Source organism: Mobula birostris, chromosome 3 (assembly GCF_030028105.1).
Source record: "Mobula birostris isolate sMobBir1 chromosome 3, sMobBir1.hap1, whole genome shotgun sequence".
Classification (NCBI taxonomy): Eukaryota; Metazoa; Chordata; class Chondrichthyes; order Myliobatiformes; family Myliobatidae; genus Mobula; species Mobula birostris.
In genome coordinates this window covers 183,403,536-183,425,747 of record NC_092372.1, presented here as the reverse complement: position 1 = coordinate 183,425,747, position 22,212 = coordinate 183,403,536, and the positions used below count along the sequence as shown (strand labels likewise).

At 40.6% G+C, this 22,212-nt stretch overlaps 1 protein-coding gene across 1 annotated transcript in view; it reads right to left on the bottom strand.

Moving 5' to 3' along the window:
* The window catches only part of plxdc2b (plexin domain containing 2b), a 486,039-nt gene extending 464,152 nt beyond the window's left edge, over nucleotides 1-21,887 (bottom strand). The window contains exon 1 of the mRNA XM_072253801.1: nucleotides 21,317-21,887. Within this exon, the coding sequence (XP_072109902.1) occupies nucleotides 21,317-21,428 (112 nt within the window). The 5' untranslated portion in view covers nucleotides 21,429-21,887. The remainder of the gene's footprint in view (nucleotides 1-21,316) is intronic.
* Between the last annotated feature and the right edge of the window lie 325 nt (nucleotides 21,888-22,212).

The window sequence follows — 22,212 nt, the reverse complement described above, 5'->3', positions numbered from 1 at the left end:
TAGATGTAGTAGGCCAAAAGGCCTAGTCCTATGCTATACTGTTCTGTTTTATGCTTTTACTATTGTGAAATTCTTGCACAACTGTACATAACTACAAGGTGCCAGTCATTTAAAATTGAGGTACATAGAAATTCCTTCCCACAGAAGTTGGGGAAACTCAGAATTCTCTGGCCTAGAAGCTGGTGGAAGATGGATCATTAGGGGTATTTAAAATGGAGGTGCATAAAGTTTGATAGATCAAGGAATAAAAGGAGTTGGGCGTAAAGGTTAGTATAAATCAGTTGAGATCATATTAAATGATGAGACAGGCTTGAACGGCATACTGGTCTTCTTTATTTAGAGCTTCCATAATTAGTCTTTTTTTAAGATTTGCATTTTATTTTTAAATTTTTGTAGCCTGGGGAAAAGTACACACTCAGGACAACAAAGACTTTTTCGGGTTTTAATTCCTTTATCTCTTTTAGATGTTTAAGTGCCAGAAGAGGGTTGCGAAACAAAACAAACGAATTTCCAACCAGTTCTTGCCATTACAATCTCAGTTTAACTTTCGATCCACACCCTCGTGTATCGACAGAATCGTGTATGCAGTATAAAAAATACCAGAACTAATACAGTACTAATACAGTAGTGGCAATTCTGAAGGAACACAGTACAAACAACATTAGAATCCCACCCACTCTGCATCTTATACATAACAGCGAAAAATGTAAGCGAATACATCTCATCTAAGATGTACACACATGCTGAACTTCCAAACAGAGACTAAACATTCACGTTACACAGTTGCGTGCACAGTCTGATACAATAAAGTTAGACAAAAGGTACATTTTGGCACAACTTTTACAAAATATTGCCTGGTAGTTAAATTACAGGAAGACTGACCTACTTGGCTGGTGAGGAACTTTGCCCAAGCCACACGATCCAGCGTTGAGTCATTTACTCGAGAAAATCTGAAGCATCCACGTGTAAAACATGTCAAACTACCAATATTCTCAATTCACCAACAAGAATAAACGAATTCATATGGATATCTTCAATTAGTGCTCACCTTTCCTCACCAGGCCCAGCACACTCTGCGAGGAACCCAATTCCAATGCCCTTCCACGTCTTCAGCAGAAAGCAAAATGGTCTCCCCACTATCCCGCGCGTGCGTAATGACATCACCGTCTCCCCTTAAAGGCACAGACAACTATTCCAGCATTACCCGGATGGATGCCTAAGTACACTTTTAACGATACTGAATAAGATCCGATGGTCACCCGGTTACATTTTCATCAGCCTTAAGACACTGACAAGATTCATAGAAGTTCTCTGAGTAGGTGGCTATGTGAAACTGACATGAACTGTCACCAAAGTGCCTAAAAATAATTGAAAAAGTTATGGATTGTCAGTTCCAAAGTTCAATAGAAATAAAATGCCGAGCACCGTGAAATGACATTGGAATCTGATTTATTCAGTAACGTTGAACTGTGACACCCATCACTATGAGCCTCTAAACATAAAACACTAAGAATGAAGATACCAACCAAGATATCAGCAATATCTGACATTCCTTTGCACACATCAAAATAAAACTGTAACATTTGATTGATATCATGCTACAATCAATATTCTCATTGCCGTAAAGACTGCAAATACTCTGAGAAGACAATCAAATTTTAACTGTTTAATTTTATAAATCACATGAACAAAGCTTAGACTATTGGTGAACTGTACAAATCAAACCCACGAGCGCCATGAACTGCCCAGTCCATCACAGGTAAAGCCCTCCCCACAACTGTTGCAGGAAAGTTGTGGAGTGCTGTTGCAGGAAAGCAGCATCTATCATCCAGGACCCCTACCACCCAGGCCATGCTCTCTTCTCACTGCTGCCATCATGAAGAAGGTACAGGAGCCTCAGGACACACTTCACCAGGTTCAGGAACAGTTATTACTCCTCAACCATCAGGCTCTTGAACCAAAGGGGATAACTTCACTTGCCCCGTCACTGAACTATTCCTACAAACTATGGACTGACCTTCAAGGCCTCTTCATCGCAGGTTTTCGGTATTTATTTTTATTTAATTATTATTATTCCTTTCTCTTCTGTATCTGCACAGCCTGTTGCCTTTTGCACATTGGTAGTTTGTCCATCCTGTTGGGTGCAGTCTTTCATCGATTCTACTGCATTTCTTGGATTTACCATGTATGCCCGCAAGAAAAAGAATCTCAGGGTTGTATATGGTGACGTATATGTACTTTGATAATAAATTTACTTTGGACTTTGAAAAGGAAGAACCTGAAACAAAAACAGGATTTGCCTCAGTCTTCAGTGCACAGAATTCTCCAATGATACACAAATGCAAAATAGGCAGGATTCTCTCCTAGCAGCCTACATCAATTTTGTATCTTAAAATCTGAAACAGAAATGCATATTGCACTTGTTTGATTGCTTCACGACAAAATCTTTGATTTCAGCCTTTCCGAGTGATGAAAGGCACACAGCTGTGAATGCTACTCAGAATTTAACTTCCATGTAAGTCTGATCCAGTGGCATCACACCAGCACCTCGCTGCATTCATATGTAGACAAGATATTAGAAGTTGCTATTGTGAAAATGAAATTAAGCCAAAAATCATAAGGTACGTTCATGCCAAGTTTAGTGCTGTCTGCGAAACTTTATAAAATAAAGTGGCAGAGTGTAAAAATACTTTCATGTCAGTATCAAAAGTAACGGACTATACAGCACTTCTAAGTTTGAGGAAAGCTGGTAAGCATGTCTTCAGTGAATAATAATGAAAAGTGAATCATTCTATCAAATCAAACATGATTCATGTGATGACTTATTTCACAAGGTGCAGTGGTGTACTTTATGAAGTGTATGAATTATTATTTTCATTAACAAAACCATTCAGGATAACCTGGCATCATGTCATATTTGCATTAGACATGGTGTCAAAGATAGATACGGTCATAAAGAGAACCTTTGGTACAGCAGTACAGGAGTAGCAATGTTATATTAAAGTTGTATATGATTTTGGTGAGGGCAAACTTATACTATAGTGTATGGTTCTAGCCAGCTTGCTACAGGAAAGAGTGCAAAAAATATTTACACAGATGTTACTAGGACAGTTTAGGACTTTATTTCTTAGAGCATAGGAGAATGAGGGAAAATTTGAGATATATAAAATTATGAGAGGTACAGATATGGTGAATATATGCAGGCTTTTTCTCCTCAGGATGAGTGAGACCAGAATAGAGGTCATAGGTTTATTGCAAAGGTGAACTATTTAAGGAGAAGGCAAATCTCAAGGTTATATACTGCATACATACTTTGAATCTTTGAATCAGAGGGTAACCACTTCAGTCAGAGGGTAGCGCAAGTGGGAATCGAGCTGCCAGTAGAAGTGGTAGATATGAGTTGCAAATATAATATTGATGAAAAGTTCAGATAGGTACCTGGATGAGAGTAGTATGGAGAGCTACAGTCCAGGTGCAGGTAGATGGAACAAGGCAGGAAACCAGGGCAGCATAGAGCAAATGGGCTGAAGGGTCTTTTACTGTGCTGCAGTGTTCTTTGACTCTATGCAGTCAGCATATTGTCACATAATAATAAATAATACAATACAAACCTTAATCATTATAATTTTATTGTGCTTTTGAAAGTTCATGGGAAGTTGCTTGCTTAATGGTAATTGAATCACTCTAGGTCACAATTGTATTGTAGATAGAGCTTGTATGCCAAAATTATAGACCACCGGTGTGGCATCAATAAATGACCCTCAATTTTGACTTAGCATTCCAGATTGAAAACGTTGCAAGAGTTATCTATTCCAATATTGAGTTTCTACCTACTTGCTACTATCTCGTGTGAAAGATTCATAAAAGAACAAGAACATGGTAAACTAATATATCTCCACAGTCAAACAACCTGTAGGCAACCGCTGGCATGAAGAATGCTTGTAAGAATGAAGAAAACTCAACAATCATGAAGATGACCTGACAATCACAAGAATTCTGGCCTTTATTTTTCCCTATCTATGAGGTCTGTAATGGAGGGAAATATTCTGGAGTTTTTAAAAGATGTGAATGGGCAATTATAGGTTTCTATTCAGCCAGTTTCTGCTGAACCAAATGACCTCCTACATTAGCACTTCGTATTCAGCACGAACTCAATTACATCAAACAAAAAGGAACACAGAGTAAAATGAATTGGGGAGCTATTTAGTGTTTGCAATGACCTTTTAAAATATTTCAAAGTAAGTGATTCTAAACTTAAATGTAACCAAAAAAATGCCTATTACCCACACCATAAACAGCAAGTAATTATCAAAATCATTGTCATTTTAATGTGATAATTCATTGATTCTTGAAAATTTGGATAAAACAAGTTTTAATTTTGAAAAGAAAACATTTTAAATGTTAAGAAATCTAAACTTCTATGTTTATAGAACAAGGTCTCAGCCATCAAGCAATATTTTGGTGCAACCACCTGATTTTGTAATTTTTTTCATAAAATGTGTTTTTCCTGTCATTACTTAGTTTTTGTCAACACAGTCAGACACGATAAAAAGATAATTATTCCTATTTATTTAGTCTTATATAGATTTAGAGCTTTTAAATCATTGTGTCTACACTATATGTACACATATATGCTGTTAAATGTTGAATATTCACTTTAGTTCATTTTTTATACTACTTCACATGTACTCCTTTAAAAACTCTTCATCAGCAACTTTTATCATTAGCATTAAATATACAAAATAACAATTTTGGACATAAAAAAAAAATTAATTTTAAAGAGACAATTACTTCAATAAATCAACTGTTTTGGAGGAGTAGATTGTAAGCATATTAATTTAAAACAAAGAAAGCTCCAGCTGATGGTGGTGACTGAGACCTGATGGTGGTGACAGTGGCCTAATTACAACAAACAATTCCAACTTTTTCATCACTCAGGTCTATGCTCCTTGCTTAACAACTTTAACGATTTGGTACAACAAATAACAGATTGTCATATACCTTTTATCCTTCTGTAAAAATTAACAGTACAACTGCAACGGTTAAACGTAAACATCAGAAAACACACCAGGAACCAAAAAAAAAATTCCATCCATTTCTCGGCTTGAAAATCTTCGAAAATGTTCAGTCAGCTTTATCAGGAAGTAGACGATTAATATGCTCCTCCTCTATGAAGTTCATGACTTCAGCAGACAGGTGGCAGATCTCCCTTGTCCTGCTTGCATGACCCCCGTGATCATGGCTCCATCAGTTTGACCAGAATATCTTCAACTGGTATGAAGCACATATCCTTTCCACCTGGTTTTGGATGGAAGCGCATGTTGGGCCCATGAGGGTGGAAAAACTCCACTTGAACATCTTGATGATGAGCATCCACAGTGACAGCCTTTGCTAACCACCAATTTTGGTCATAAATGACTGCAAGCCAATCTCCACAATTAATGACACCAGCAGATATATCGGTCGTAGTCCCGCCAGGACCACTCTAGGGTTCCTGCTCCATTTCTTCCAACAGCATTGCCAAGGGCCCTCTGTTCTTTCCCATTGTGGTAGGGCCATCATTCTCCTCAGCCTGTACCCTGGAATGTGTATTTTCAGTTAACTGAAATGTTGTTGAGATGAAACACTGGCACATCTGTAGCTCACTGCAGAAACATGACAATGATCTGCAATGGATGCTGTTTCTGTAAGGTATGACCTGATGGATTTTCCTCGTTGCTGGTTCAGGTTTTAGTGGTTGAGAAAGGAGTGCATCATATGTCTGCATGTCACCTTCGGCAATATGATAGAAATGAGTACTGCAAAGGCTTCTCCCAACCATCTCATGGAAGATCTTGCCATCCACAATGTCATTCCCCCGTAGTACAAGGCCTTCTGCAGTCCTTTTCACAGTTCCCCGATGCCATCTGGAGCTCCCTTCCCCAGTGAAGTGGCAAAGAAGTTCCAGGTTGTTCTCTGAAAACTCAGTTTTGGAGGGACATTGCAGAGGAGAGAGAAGTTCTTCTTGTTTTTGTACTGCTTGCTGGGGCCATCTGACCAAAATTGAATGGTATCAACTTTTGGAAATTTTAAACGACTATCTCTGAGGATTGGTTCCATGTGAATCCAAGTAGCAGAAGCATCCTGACGCTTGGATTCTGATATTGTACAAAATCCTGCTTTCTCTTCTTTTGTGTAGTATATGCTAGTGTGCAGACTGAGCTGCGGGAGGTTCTGACCAAAATGGCATGACTGTACCTCAGAACTATATTTGCATTTCCATGCCTCACAAAAGTCCACATGCACAATTACAGCACTTTCATTGTAGTTCTGTATCATACTCTTGTATTCCCTGGACTGGTTCTGAACCAAGTACACATTTGTTGTTGTTTCACTCTTTAGTTTGTCTTCATACAGTTTGATGAGCTCTGCCAGTGTGCCATTGTGCTTCACAAGTCTTGTATTGGAGTGAATTCCACCTGCTGTTTGGTCCTGAACTCATTCCCATTGCTGCCACTCAACATCGGTCAACTCTTGCTGTGGGGTGGGAAGTGTGTGCTTGTGGAGACACCGGGTGCAGCAGCACAGAAGACATGCCTCGTTTGTCTGAGAACAACAACAAGTTCAAAACTATCCTCCAATTTGTTAGACTTGAAAACACCATATGCTCTTTGGACCTCAAACATCAGCTTTGCATTTTCATGGTATTGGCATTGGCGTGTCTTTTGATCTGATGGTTTTGGTCCTGAACCACCTGGGTTATTGTTTGAATGTAGGTGGGTTTTTTTGTCAGTAGTCCTTCTCTTTCACAGTGTGTTGTATGTCAGCCCGGACTGCTTTGCCTGGTGTATCAGGCGATATTTCTTTAGAATCCTGCCTGACAGAGTCAAGTTCTTTGATTTTTGAGCAGACTTGCCCAACTGTAAATTATTTTTGTTTTGATTAAATTCTTGAATGATAGAAGGATTTTTTTGATAGAGGGGTTTTTGAGTTTGCTTTCCTTTAGCATCTGCTCTGTTTTTTTTCTTGGTTATTCTTGTGTTTTTTTTATTTCTAGTTTATTCTCATCACCAACACTTCTTCAGTTTGTTCCTATCTTTTATTATCTCTTGAAGTTTATTCTTCAAAGCTTTCATCTCTCTCAAGTATCTTGCTCTTGTTTTCTTTCTTTCTTTCCCTTTCCCCTGCTATAAACTGCCTACTGCGAGCTGGCTCCTGTATAGTCTGATCCAATGGACTATCTGGGGGAGTTTCTGAGCGTTCTGGGCCCTTTCTCTTATGCTCTCTTGACTCTTGCTGTTTACATTTCCACACCTTTCTCTTACTCCTCTTTTCCCTTTCATTCAAATCACTGATAGTTTTTATCTTCTCATCCTCTACTCTCTTCTTCCATCTTTGCTTTTTCTTTCTCAGGTATTCCTCCTTTAACTCTGGCTGACTATATATTTTCTTTCTCCGCTTTTTTTGGTATTCCCTGTTTCTTCTCCTTCACTCCTCCACTGATAGCTGCTGCCTAGCCATAACTTCCTAAAATACATAAAATTTAAGGGAATTACTATGAAATAGTGCAAAATTACTATGAATTTAATTATGTTTAATTTGGTGAAATTTTATAAAATGATTATGAAATGGTGCAACTAAATTCATTTATAGTTTTAGTCATGGGGATACATATAGTAAGGAAATATTGTAGGCCTGTGTGTGGAAGAAATAAAGGGGAAATTACGTATATTATAAATAAAGAGGTTAATGATACATTATAAGCCATATTACTATTTATTGTGATCATAAATTATATTCAAGCCTCCATTGAGGATGATTTGGATGTTTTTGTCAACACCATCAAACTATGTGTCACCACCATCATACAGAAAACATGATGGTTTTGACATCCGACAGTAGTGACAAAACACACTTTTTTACATGACATGCAGGAGTTGTACACAGGAGCCATCTTGTTTCCCCTCTGTTGCTAGCTGCCTCTGGCCTCTACTTAAAATGCATAAATTTATGTCATAATTTAAAATAATTCTTTCTATACAAAAGAGTCAGTGTTGACACATCACGGTTGTGACAGTCACAACATCAATAAATATGTAAAAATTATTGAAAAACTAGCAAACTTACAGGAGCTTGTTTGACCTTGTTGCATTTAGCAGATGTGGAGGGTGGAAAGGGGGTCCTCAGGAATATAGTTGACCATGTGGTTGCCTGATTTTATTGCTTTTTTTATATATAAATATCTGATGGTGTTGACAAAAACTTGGGACACATTTTGAGCAACCACAAAATAAGAGTAAATATTGTTGCAAATTCACTGCTTTTAGTTTTAAAGAAGCTTTTCACTCTACTCTTTCATCTGGCATATATATATTATACATTTTATATGATCTTTTCACACTTTTTTATCAAATTGAAATGATAACTTCTTGACTGAGGGCAACTGATTTTGTGGGTACTGGTCTATCACATAATCATATAATTTATAAAATTAAAAACAAACATATGAAAAAATGTTGCATTTGTGCAAAAAACCCTCAGATGATCAACCCTGATTATTTTAAATAAGAAAATGTTATTCATTTGCAACGGAATTAGCACTTTTCTTAGTGGGACATGTTTTCGCCAAAGTCTCAAGAATCAGTGAATTATTAACAATGGTGTCAACTCTCATAGTGGTTTAGAATGTGAATGTCTTTTTTTAATCTTAATCCTGCTAGAATTCAATTTACTCGCTAATTCATCCCAGTTTGTGTTTGTTCCTCAATCTTTTAATCTCGCCATTTAACAATATATTCTGTCCCATTATTAAATTTATAACTTGCAAGTACGGTGCATGTCATTTTTGACAGAAAGGATATTACATGATGGTATACTACAAACATTGTCAGTGCCACGATGCAAAATGTTACAAATAAGATAGAATTAATTATTATAAATCAAAACAAGTTTCCATAACAAACCAGATCACAGTAGATTCATCTCCAGAGATACCACACATCAGATGCTTCAGCAAAACTGCAGCAATCACTTGACCCCATTTATTAGGACACATTTAATTATCTTACTAAAGGAAAGTGCCTTCATCTGAATCATCCCATAATGCTAAAATGTTACGAAAGGGTGTCAGTAAATATCAGTCTCATTCAAATGTCCAAAGGTTATAATTCTTTAAACCTGTTGTTTAGTTGTGGACTGGGAAGAAGCTTCTACGGCAGAGTTTCCCACCACCTGCCGTCACTTCATGCAGCGTTGTTCCTGTGACATCATGGACAGCATTGACCTCAACCCACGGTTCCCATTCATATGAGAAGAATCTGCACAAGTATTTCTATCCCACCCTCCCTCCCTGGGCAACTATAAAGCGTGAAGCATGGATAAAAAGAGTATCTTAAAATTAATGGAAAATATACAGGCATGTTGTGAAGAAATCAAATGCAGGCTTCAAAAGACTAGGTCTTGCAGTATCCTTTGAGCATACTAGTTTTATTTACATGAGGGAGACACAAAGACTGCAGATGCTAGAAACTGGAGCGACAATTTACAGGTTTAGCTTGATACAGTGTGTAAATGATTATGCACTCAGGACTCATATAGACAATGATATTTACCACTTAAATAGCAGAACATGTTGATCAGAATTGATAGCAGAAGTTACTATTGATTTCCAGTCTCTCCCTCTGCGAACATCAATGGCATTAAAATATAACATTTTTAAGCTCCCTTCATCATCACCTTTGTTTATGTTTTAAATAAACTTCTCAAGTATATTTTTAAAATTTAATTTCATTAAGATACAGTGTGGAGTTGGACCTACCAGCACTTCGAGCCACAGCGCTCTGCAACCCCCAATTTAACCCTAGCAGAGTCACGGGAGAATTTACAATGACTAATTAACCTACCAACTGGTCGGTCTTTGGACTGTGGGAGGAAACCAGAGCAGCTGGAGAAAAACCACATGATCACACGGAGAACGTACAAAGGCACTATAAAGCTTTGAGCTATCCATTACGCTAACCATTAAATAACTGAAGCAGCTGCAGTATTTGTTGTTAATAATACAGCCAAAGTCAATCAATGCAAAAATAAAGTTCTGGGATTAGAAATGCAACATAAATTGTGTCATACGTAACCAGTCATAAGGTAGGTATGCCAGAAAAAACAAATTCATGCCCTGGCAGTGGTAATGATCACAGCACATATAGTGGTGTGAGGTCACTGAATACTACTTCCAAAACTCATTCTGTTGGTTGAAGGAATTTTAAAGGTAAAGTACAATTAACACACTGAAAAAAAATCATTGCCCAATTGTTTATTCTTAATCAAGATAAACTGAGCTCTGAATTAAATCTTAAAATTTTGGCTAAGCAACTTCTTCCCTGGTTTTCTGCCGACGTTTTGGCATGAAGTAGCTAATTTTTTTTATCCTATTGAACTTCCTCACTTCTACAACCAGCTCCGCAGAATCAATCAACAAGGCAAGTGAGAAGAGATTGACACAGTCTCATTTCTTATCCCTTCATCTAATTCAACTAAGTGGTTTGGATTATGTTCAACCTTTTAAAATTTAATTTAAATCTAAAGTTGAATTATTACTAAGCGATCGACAAACTTCAGGTCCAAAATCTTGAAATAAATACCCAAACTTAAGCCCCATTTATGAGGAGCTTCAACACAGTGGAAAAAATACTGAGGAACTTAATAAAAATATCAAACAAAACATTAAAGCAGGTAAAATACTGTAAAGGGATATTAACAAATAAACAATATCTTTGGCTAAAGCTTATGTCTTAACTATATCTTAAAGGGGGAAAAATGGTGTAAAATGCTCAGAAATCCAGATGTTAGAGCCTTATCAGCTGAAGACATAGCCCCCGCAGTAGAATATTTAAACTTTATGATGCCCAAGTGGAAAAAATAAAGGAGGAGTTGTGGGGGGGGGGGGAAGAGGGAGGGAGGGAGGGGGAAGAGAGAAGGGAGAGGGGGGAAGGGGGAAGAGAGAAGGGAGAGGGGGGAAGGGGGAGAGGGGAGAGGGGGAGAGGGAGAAGGGGGAAGGGGGAGAGGGGAGAGGGAGAGAGGGGGATGGGGGAGAGGGGGAGAGACCACAAAGATTCATAAACTAAATAAAAAGGTCAACACTACTTAACCAGAATGTGGAGTTCACAAGAACAGTGTCATCAAATGAGTATAACTTGATGCAAAGTCAGGCAAGACAAATGAGGCAGGCCAGACGAAACATTTTGAAATAATCAGGTCCAAATTTAACAAGAGCATGAACAGGGTGAACCAATGCAAAGGGTGGTATAGGAGGGCAGAGGCTACAGTCTTGAGGCCCTTTACATGATCAGCTCAGAAACCACTCTTTCAACCTTACTCAAAACCATGCCCTGCTAGTTTGACATAGCTTTCCGGCGATTCCAAGACTTGGCAATTTGCATGGGATCGTTGAAATTCTCAATGAAAACTACGCTTCAAGTATTTGAAACATTCCACAGCCACTCTTCCTACTCCTGCCTTAAATACCCAGACAAGATCTGTTTTGTGAGATTGCTTTCTTCCATTCTGTTGATATGCACATCAATCTTGATGTGATCATGCTTCCACCAGGATGTCAACGTTGCTCATTCTGTCCTGCCCAGTACATATTCTTCACTGAGTTATGTGTCAGAGGTCAATATCTCACAGCTATAAAGGACGAGTATATTACAGATCTCCAGTTTGGCAGGGATATTGTCATTCTGTTGTTTAAGTACACTTATTATGAATTGACAGTTCTCCTGCCCAGAGATGAATCACTGGAGCTTTCATTGTCCTTATACTTCAACTGGATTACATTTTTTCAATGGTGTCTCATAAACAGAGATGACCAGCACAGGAGTATTAGATGGAAGGACAGGCTCGAAGAAGACTTCTCTATAGCGGCTTAGTCCCAGCTTTGGTCTTCAAAGATCATTTTCCCATTACCTCACAACAGAGGAGGTCATTCAACCCACTGAGCCTACGCCAGCTCATGGAGCAATCAATTAATCTCTCCCTGCTACCTCTTCTTTCTTGAATCATTCACAAGTCCATCTTGTTTTGCCTACCATCCATCCGCACAGGAGCAATTCACAGTGGCCAACAAACCTACCAATCGGCACACCCTTTGGAAGAACCATGGACACCAGAAAAAAAAAGCCCAGCCACAAAAAATGTGTAAATTCCACACAGATGGCACCCAAGGTCAGGACTGAACCCAGGTTGTGGAACTGTAAGGAAGCATTATAGCTTATTGCGCTACTGTAGCAGCTGTGGGTCTGTAAGGCTATATGTCTCTGTGGCATAGCTAAGAATGCAGATAATGAACAAACTGAACAATATTTACCTCATACTTCACTCCATTCAAACTCTCAACAGCATCAGAACAACCAACACTTTATGTCACTGTCTTCCACATGTGACCACAAACAGCTGGACAAGTTATGTGAATTTTCTTTTGTGACTTCTTGACTCTTTTTCTAAGACCATAAGATGTAGGAGCATAATTACGCCATTTATCCCATCGAGTCTGCTCTGCCATTACATCATGGCTGATCTATTTCCCTCTCAGCTCCAATCTCCTGCCTTCTCCCTGTATCCCTTCATGTCCTGACTAATCAAGAATCAATCTCTACTTTAAATATACCCAATAACTTGTCCTCCACAGCCGCCTGTGGAAACAAATTCCAGAGATTCACCAGTCAATGGCTAAAGAAATTCCTCCTCATCTCCATTCTAAAAGGACACCCCTCTATTCTGAGGCTGTGCCCACTGGTCCGAAACTCCCTCACCATAGGAAACATTTTCTCCACATCCACTCTATGGAAGATAACCCATTCTTTTAACTCTGTTTATTAAGTCCATGTCCTGCTCTAATATTTATCCTACAATGAAAATCAGACCTGTAAACACTGGACCGGGATAAAGTTACACTTCATTCCTGCATAGGTTCTGAATGTGGGAAAGCATGTGATCTTGGCAATGGCATAGATTTGGGGGTGGGGGGGTTGAAAATCAGTTTTGATTAAATATGACACCAGGGTTATCCATGCTCTGGCTCACTTACCTTGGACAGAATGGAGTTTACATTAGGCATCAATGTTTAGTTCTGTGAAACTGCAATTCACCCACATCTGGCAGTCGGGCAACTTAGGAATAATGGAGGAGTGAAAAGAGCTACCAGTGGCTAGCATTAGTTTCAATTTGTATACTGATTCTTCCCTCTCCAAAGATGCTCCCAAAGGGTAGCATGAAGATCTAGAATAGTGCAACCTACAATTATACCAGACTCTAGAGTGTCAACACCAGCAATCTAAGAAGAGGTTCCAAACTGTAACCATCTTCCTTTCAGATTATAGCCTGAGCTCCTAAACAGTTCCAAAATTTCTGCGTTTACCTCACAAAGCAGCTTCTTCCATAGTACAAAACGTTGCTCAACATCTTTCCCTATATCATGACATTAGCATTTGTGTACCTCCGTTTACAAACATCTGGAAAATGCATTTACTGAACAATAACATCACTTAAAAAAATAAAAGCTCCTTTAATAAGCTAGATTTATTTCTTGAGATTACGATACATCCTGAATTTGCAAAAAAGGAGTCATCCATCAGAAAACAATCCTGAAAGGACCCTGTTAAAAACAAGACAGGGAAAATATGCAGATGCTGGAAATCTGAACAACGCACACAAAGTGCTGGAGGAACTCAGCAGGCCAGGCAGCATCTATGGAAAAGAGTACAGTCGATGTTTCAGGCTGAGACCCTTCAGCAGTACTGGAGAAAAAAAAAATCTTTATTTTTGGACTTGGACTTTTTGGGTCTTGGACTGAAACGTCGACTGTAGTCTTTTCCATAGATGCTGCTTGCCCTGCTGGGGACCCTGTTAAAGCTGAACTTTGATCTTTCCATATTAACAAGAGTCTTGGTTCATATTCAAGTGTCCGTTTATTTTACATGAGGTGCAAAACATCAGTCACTCCAGGCCTGCATGTACTTTACACGTGAAGAGTACAGTCTCTGCCATTAAAGATGCATTACCTCAACAATCTGAACATAGCCACTGATAGATATATATATATATATATATATACACACATGTTTATTGTCTGTTGCTGATTAAAACTCTCCCAGAACAAACTGCTCCATCACTTAGATTAGGTAATAACTTTTATACAGAAACTCCGATAACTTTCAGTAGACAAAGTTTTTAACCATGGGTAAAATTCAAGGACACACAGAACTTCTCCTTGTACTGTAATCAATTCCAACGTTCCAAAACATAATTTGAAAGATTTGCTGTTCTGAATAATTTAAAATTCAATTATAGGACATATAGCACTGAAAAAAATATTCCTTGTAGTATTGATTTTACCCATAATCTCTTGGCCAAAAATAAATGACATTTTATTGCACTTGGTGGATAAAAGTTCCAAAACTTTTAGTCACTGTGTAATCAATTTGAACTTGCACCTGAGGCGATCACATAGGATATCAATTGCAAGTGATTACATCTTACTTAAAATTGTATCAGACACTTCTGGGCACTATCCACATTAAGGTACCTGTTCTATTCACAATATTTGGCATCTCCAAATGATGCAATTATTTGCACAATGATCATAGAGCATGAAGCTCCTTTTCTTATATAGCCTCTCAGGATCAGATTGCTTTCACTTGGCTTTTGCGAGTTCTGTGGTGTCTGATGATACTAACAAAGTAGGAACCGCTACCCTTACCTCTACCCCGATGGGCAGCATGTTCTTGATGGACAAGCAGATATGTGCACCCAATGCATGACTTCAAAGTTCTCAACAAAATCCTCCAAACTCACTGGATGGGTGAGTGAACCAAAATCAATCATTTCTCACAGGCCAACACAGTCAGTGATTAAACTTTGCTATAGTCACTTGGTTCTAAAACGAATGCACTACATCAAGCTTATGTTGTAATGAATCCACCGAGAATCATGCACAATCGTTAGCAAAAAAAGTTTCTGGGTCATGTCTAAATGGTTCACATTCATACAGACCTGCTGAGTAAGACTGTTTTTTTTAAGGGAAAGAATCAATCACCATACAACCATGATCAAGGTTTAGCTTGAGCACATTCATCTGGTGTACATGGCTTTGGCAATCTTCCAAGGTGAAGCATGGTTAAGATGACAGTAGTTGCCACACTGTGTGACTTATCTCTGCACAATTAATTAATTAAGAATTTTTTGCACTAAATGAGATCATATTTCAACAGAAGTATTCTCTAGAGAATATTTCTATCAAGGTCAATTGAAATGATAAGTCATAAAATTTAAATAAAATTAGAGACTCCAGTATTTTTCACATTTTCCAAATAAGTTATTGGGTTTTGATGCCATAACCCTACTTCACAGCACCTGGAGTCTGGCTGCCGAAAGGCTGCTCCCTTTCACTTCCAGTCCACACAGAAGTCCTTATGACCTTCGAAAAGATCTTACCACAAGTAAGCTGATGTAAGGCTGTTACTAAATGCCAAAAAAAGGAGCAATACAGAATGGGTCACTAAAAGTCACTGTTACATGGGGGGCGTTGGGAGCGGACCCAAATGCAACACACAGACACTGAGGTATTAGAAACAGGACTAGGGTTATCGAGATAGCAAGGTGAGTCAGGAAGAAACGACACTGGACATGGACACAGGCCCTGGACAAGACATGACACCTGGCCTGGGCTATGACTAAGACTAGGAAAGCAGGACCAGGACAAGGAACTTGGAACTAGGAGCCTGGGCTAGGACTCCGAGCCAGAGGCTGGACAGGGACCCGGAACCTGGGTCTTGACTCGGGCTCGGTCCCCGGATCTAGACGAGGACTCAGGACTAGGATCTTGGCAAGGACAGGACGAGGTACTCCAGCACAGGATGAGGTACCACAGCACAGGACGAGGAACCTCCAGCACCGGGCTGGGCAAGGAACTCCTGGGCTGGGCGAGGCACTGGAACTAGATGAGGACACAAAGCTCAGATTTGGACAGGGCTGGAATGCAGCCCCTGAACTTGGTCTTGGAACACAGGAACACAGAGCCTTGGACGTGGACTGGATGCTCAGAGCCTTGGACGTGGACTGGACGAGGTACTCCAGGGCAGGATGTGGACTGGACGAGGTAATCCAGGGCAGGACATGGCTCCTGGACTAGGTTTGGTTCGGCTCTTGGACTCGGCTTGGTTAGGATGTTGGGTATGGAGCTGGGCCGGGACCCTTTTTAGGACACAGGGCCGGGACCCTTTCTAGGACGCAGGGCCGGGATGACTACCGAGGGACTACCAAGGGACTCCTGGACTGGACGAGAACACAAAGCCTTGACTTGGACAGGACTGGAACACAGCACCTGGAACTTGGAACACAGAGCCGGGACCCCTCCTTGGAACAGGACTTAGGGCAGGGGCTTTACACAGAATCAGGATCCCTCCTTGAGAAAAGGACCTAGGGCCAGGGCTCTTCTATGACACAGACACTAAACATGGGGACACAAAGAGATAGTTCCAAACTCAATGAAAGATAGTTCCTTATCTTGGCATTGCAAGGCTCCGGTCTCACTCCAGCAGTTGAACTTGACAGGGATGCAGGCGAGGCTTCAGAAGGAAGGGGAGGGGAACAGTCCAGCAGGGAATCCTTGGTTTGAGAGGTATTTATGTGCCAGTTCAAAACGAGAATCAGGTGTCTCAATTAAGGCACCCAATGGAACAAGGGAAAACAGGAAAACCCAGAATAAAGAATCGACGGACCAGACCGTGACAGGCACAGACAAATGTGGAATTGAAATGCCATCTTGGAAGATGAACTTGTGTCTATACAAGGAAGGGCATCGATGTCCTTAATGAGCAAACCAGACAACCTCTCAGTAGACATGCATACATGTACTTGCATATATAAAATAAACTCAACTTTGACTTTCTTCTTTGGATTAGCCACCACTGGATGAAACCTCCTCCCAGCATCTAACCTCTTGGACTTTGATATATCTCAATAAAATCCAATTAACATATGCCCAACTGTTCAAGAATTCTTCATACATCAAAGCCTTCATCCTAGAAACTAACCCAGTGAACCGCTTAAGCACTGTCTCCAATGCAATACTACCTCTGAAACATGAGGAGCAAAACAGTACGCAGTGCCCTAGGGTGGTTTCAATAGAACCTACTTATGTTTATGCTCAAAATCCCTTGTAATAAAGGCCAATATTCCTTTAATTACTGCTAATCTGCCATGTATTTTTGTTTCATGTTCTCAGACTCCAGATCACTACTTGCAGCCTCACACTGTTTAAATAATAATTTGCCTTTTCATTCTTCTTTCCAAAGTGGATCAGCTACATTTGTCAACATAATACTGCCAATATTTGCTCAGATACTTAGAACCTTTCTATATACACTTACAGACTTTTTACTTCCTACATATCCACCTTTCTCAACTCAGCATCAACAGCAAATGTGGCTACAGTACACTTGGCCCCTTTAACTAATCCGATGAGAAAATTTATTCATTTATTAAACTGTGCTTTATTAGTTCGCCTCCTTCCTTGTACATGCCAGTATATTATCCCTAACTTCGTGCATTCCTTTTGTGTGTAGTTTAGTGTGGCACATTACACAATGCCTTCTGAAAATCCATGCATACTACATCTACTGTTACCCCTCTATTCATTCTGTTAGTTACATACTGAAAGAACTCAAACAATTTTTTCAAACATCAATTTTCTTTTATAAAAGCAGATTGAAACTGCTTGATTATATTATTTTCTCTTCCAAAATGTCTTGCTATCATCTCTTTAATAATGGATTCTGGTATTTTCCCAATAACAGATGTTAAACCATAGGTTACAGTTTCCTGCGTTTAGTCCCTTTTCTTTGATTATTGTCATTCCATGTGGTTCCCAGTCCTCTGGGACCTTTTCAGAATGCAGGGAATTTGGCAGATTTCACCAACACATCCAGCATCTCTATAGCCACTTCCTTCAAAGTCTTATGGTGTAAGTCCACAGGACATCAGCCTTTAGCCCCATGGGTTCACTGATAACATTGTTTTGAATAAAAGGAATTGTTTTAAATTCTTCCTTCCCAAAAGTCTAGAGATTATCTATTACTTATGGGATATTTTAGGTGTCTTCCACCAGGAAAGCCAATCCAAAATAATTATTTGTAATGTCTGCTTTTGCTCAGCTGGATTGGAGTGTGACTGCCGAGACAAAATGATTTTGTGCCATCTAGAGCAGCTGTAACCTGCATTAGAAACCATTTTGTATGACAGGATCTGATTGCTGCAGAGACTTTATGTAGATATGAATGTAGCATCCAGATTGGAGAAAGTAATCAGTGTCTACAGGCTCTGCAAAGCCTCCATTGATACCTTGGTCACTTCCATGCTACTAGCTATCTCCTGTATTGGTTCATGCAAGTCTGCAAACATTCCCTGTGTATCACATCAGCCCTTCCATCTGTGTCTCTGGTCCAATTCCCCAGGGATGGTCCAGATGCATTGATTTCTCCCTCACATTCAGGCAAGCTTCCATGCTAGATTCCCCACGCACACTGCGGCCCAACAGTGTCCAGAGTATCTCCCTGCCACACTTATCCCTTTATCCCAATTTGCTGACCTCTTACAATTCCAGTCACTGTTGCAATGGCATTATCTTCCTTGTTCTTATTCTTGCTTTACTTCTTCTCCTTCATGCTCCAATTGCTCCTTTGTCTCACAGTGATGGTACTTTGAGGAAAAAGAAAATAGGGCCCTCTTCCAGTACCACACATATTCAAAACAGAAGATGGTTGCACTTGTAGGTTGCACTCAAACAACTTCATGGTGAATGCAACAGGTCAGAAGGCAGAAAGAATGATAACTGTGAATCACATCAAAGGGGCTATGAAGATTACAACATTGTTAGCAAGCTGAACTTGAACAGTTCCTGTATTCTCAACTCAAGGTGATTGAGTTCCTTTGCCTTCTTCACCCCTGAGTGTGTGTGGGTGTGTGTGTGTGTGTGTGTGTGTGTGTGTGTTCCTTTACAAATAATAGCTTACATAACACAATGAGAATCATCTTGGCATACCTTCAAAGTTCCAAGTACCAAAATACATTTGAACTTGCTGGTTGTAGGGTAATAAACGTTCCTGACCCCGAGGGCACGAGCCGTAAGTCTTCCTCTATCCCCCTGCTTGATAGTAGTAGTGAGAAGAGGGCATGGCCTAGTTGATGGTGTCTTTGATGATGGGTTATGAACACATCACCTTCACCCTCCCTCTCCCAAGCACAGAAAACTTCATTCCTTGGGTGTATCTCACTTCTAAGGATTGCAATGTCATGTGCAAGGTTTCAGGCCACTCTTGTCCCATCCTCTCCTATCCTGCTTCCCCCACCTCCCCCTACCCAGTAGCCAAGCTAACCTCTGTGGCTGCCACAGTGCATATTTTTGTTGCTATGGACTACAGTCCCTCTCAGATTGCTTGTTGGCCACATTCAACAAAGATCACAGGGTTTGGATCTGTATATAAACCTTCCTAATGTTTCAAACTGAATTTTGGCCAATTTCAGAATTAGTTTTTGCATTGAGGAAGAAGTGCAGCCTTTTTTACCATGCACCAAAATAGGTGCAATCCAATACCTAGGCAATTGTCCTGGCCAACAGCCACCTAAGTTACCAGTTCGCCGCTACCTTCAGACGAATCATACCCAACAAGTTTGGTTACCTCAAACATAAAATGTTTTGTTAAAACCTAGAGGCGTGTCTGAATTGGCAGACCAATCGCACAGTTGGACAACGATGCAAGTGGAAATAGTACGCTAAAACGAGATTCGCTCTCTTGTACATTCAATGGTTTTCCACGCAGCCTATTATATTAAAAGTTCTGCAATATATGGCGCTTACAACACAACAGCTAAGAACAGTGGATTCGTCACAAGCAGCGAGAGAGGTGTGACCAGGCTGTCGCGGGGTTCTGAGAGGCTGTTACAGGGACAATAACTGTATTAGTCACGGTTCGTTCCCCACCAAGACGATTGGTCAAAACAAAAAACAAAAACAATAGGCAGTATGAGAGAGAGAAAGAGAGAGAAAGAGGGAGAGAGAGAGAGAGAGGAGAGAGGGAAGGAAAGAAAACATCGCCAGCCCGTCTTTCGGCTTTGTCAGATTGTGATAAACCACCGCTGCACTATCTGTACTTTGAAACAACGCGCAGTTCGACACCACTCGGTCTTCTCCCAACTTCACCTCAACTCCCGGCACTACTGCCGCTGCCGAACCAATGCTCGGCTAAAATCATCAGACCGAAACGAAAACATGTCATTAAACGTCAGGCTTCAAAATACTTAGTCTATCGTACACGTTCAAGTGTACAGTTAACCAAGCAAGTTTTACGCTAGTGCATTCGTTGCCACTTCCCGCAAAGTACTACATGTCAATATTTACAACAAGTTGGACAAACGTATTCAAAACTGCAGCCAGAAGGATGTGTCAACGCTGTTTTGTTTCTCATGGTAGTTAAACTGCTTAAACATGTGGCGTAGGAACGCCTCCGCCACTACGCGAGATCAGTAAAGAATAGGCAGCAAAGCGTATGTTGATTCGGAGAGCATCAAAAGAAATTGATACACTTCTTTGTATAAAACAACATTCACTTGGCACGGGAGCTTAAAAAATAATTTCCTGCAACAACCAGCACTAAAAGAGAGCGAGGTAAGATTGGATAGAGGATAGGGGAGAATGAGAGAGACAAGAGGCAGGGAACAAGACAGCGAGAGACGGCAGAGTAAAGGAAGAGGGCGAGTTAGAATAAGAGAGTAAGAAGGGATCCGAGTGATCTGAGCCCTAGTAACTGCAGGCTACAACAGTCCTCAATGACAGCGTCGGGGCTCATACATCCGAACCTTTTAGTGCTAGGACGTGCATCTTAAATTGTTTAAAAAACGATTTTGGTTTTCCATTTTCAGACAGAGTTTCTGTACAAATGTATGCAGTGATAACAAGCATATCGTCGTGGTTGGAGCCACCGTGCTCCCAAAACACTCCCCAGTTCAAGCATCAGTGTTAACTTTGGCAGATTTCGCAACACAGATCCCTCCTGAGGAAGTACGGGAGAGGAAAGCAAAACAAACAAAAAAAAAATGTGCTCCAGCCTCATATTAAAACAGACCCAAGCAAGACATTCAGGAAACTTGCACACCGCAGCTGGGCACTAACTCAACGCAAACGGAGGGGGAAAGTTTAATAACTGCATGCAGTGGCGCTCTTTGTTTTGGACGGGAGTTGCAAGCAGGGCGCCTGGGGCTGGGGTTGAAGCTCAGTGTTTCTTACCGACGTCTGTCGCTCGGCGATCCTGGCCCCGGCTGAGGTGCGGCAGGTTGGCCAAGGTTACCAGCAAGAGTAACCCGCCGCCCAACACGCTGCTCTTTCTCACTCTCGCCATCGCTACAAGTTTGCACTTGCCGACTTGACCAGTGAAATACCTTTTATATTTTTTTTGATGTGTGTCCCCCAACGAAGAAAAACAAACACTTCCACTCCCTGACGATCTACTTTCATCAAAATAAAATATCGGGAAACAGACCGAACACTTGACGAAAATAATAGGACAGCAAATTATAATAATGGCCAATTCCCAAAGGGGAGCGAGCCGGGGAGAGAGATCAGAGTGCAGCAGTGGTTCCCGTTACTTGGCTGCCGCCGCTGCCGCCGACACTGCCTCACTGGAGTGCGAGAACCAAGCGCTCACACTGTGTGTGTGTCTAACCGGAAGTGTTCCTTCCCAAATCACCACACTTTTCCCTCCTCAGATCTCCACACAGAGTGAGTGCAGTCTTCAGCCACACCGGCACTGGATTCGATGCTGCATACTGCGCGTTGGCAAAGTCTTCCATCACCTCGGGGGGAGGATGGGAAATGGAACCGATCCCCACACACCTACAGCGTGTCCGGCACTGCTACTGCTTTGGTTGCTCCAGCAATCGTCAGGAGATTAAACTTCATCTTCGTGCGCTCTATATTTCCGACTCACTGTCGATACATGCTCCTTACCATTGACAGGAATTATACTTCTCTAGCAAGGAGGTCCACATTGACACCGCTGCTGTTCCCACTTGCACCAGGGCAGAACTTACTAGTTCCCATGTACACTTGTTACTTTGGGCCACCTAATATTTCAATCAAATATTAAGCAGCGTGCATTAACATTGGAAAAAATACCGACAAGT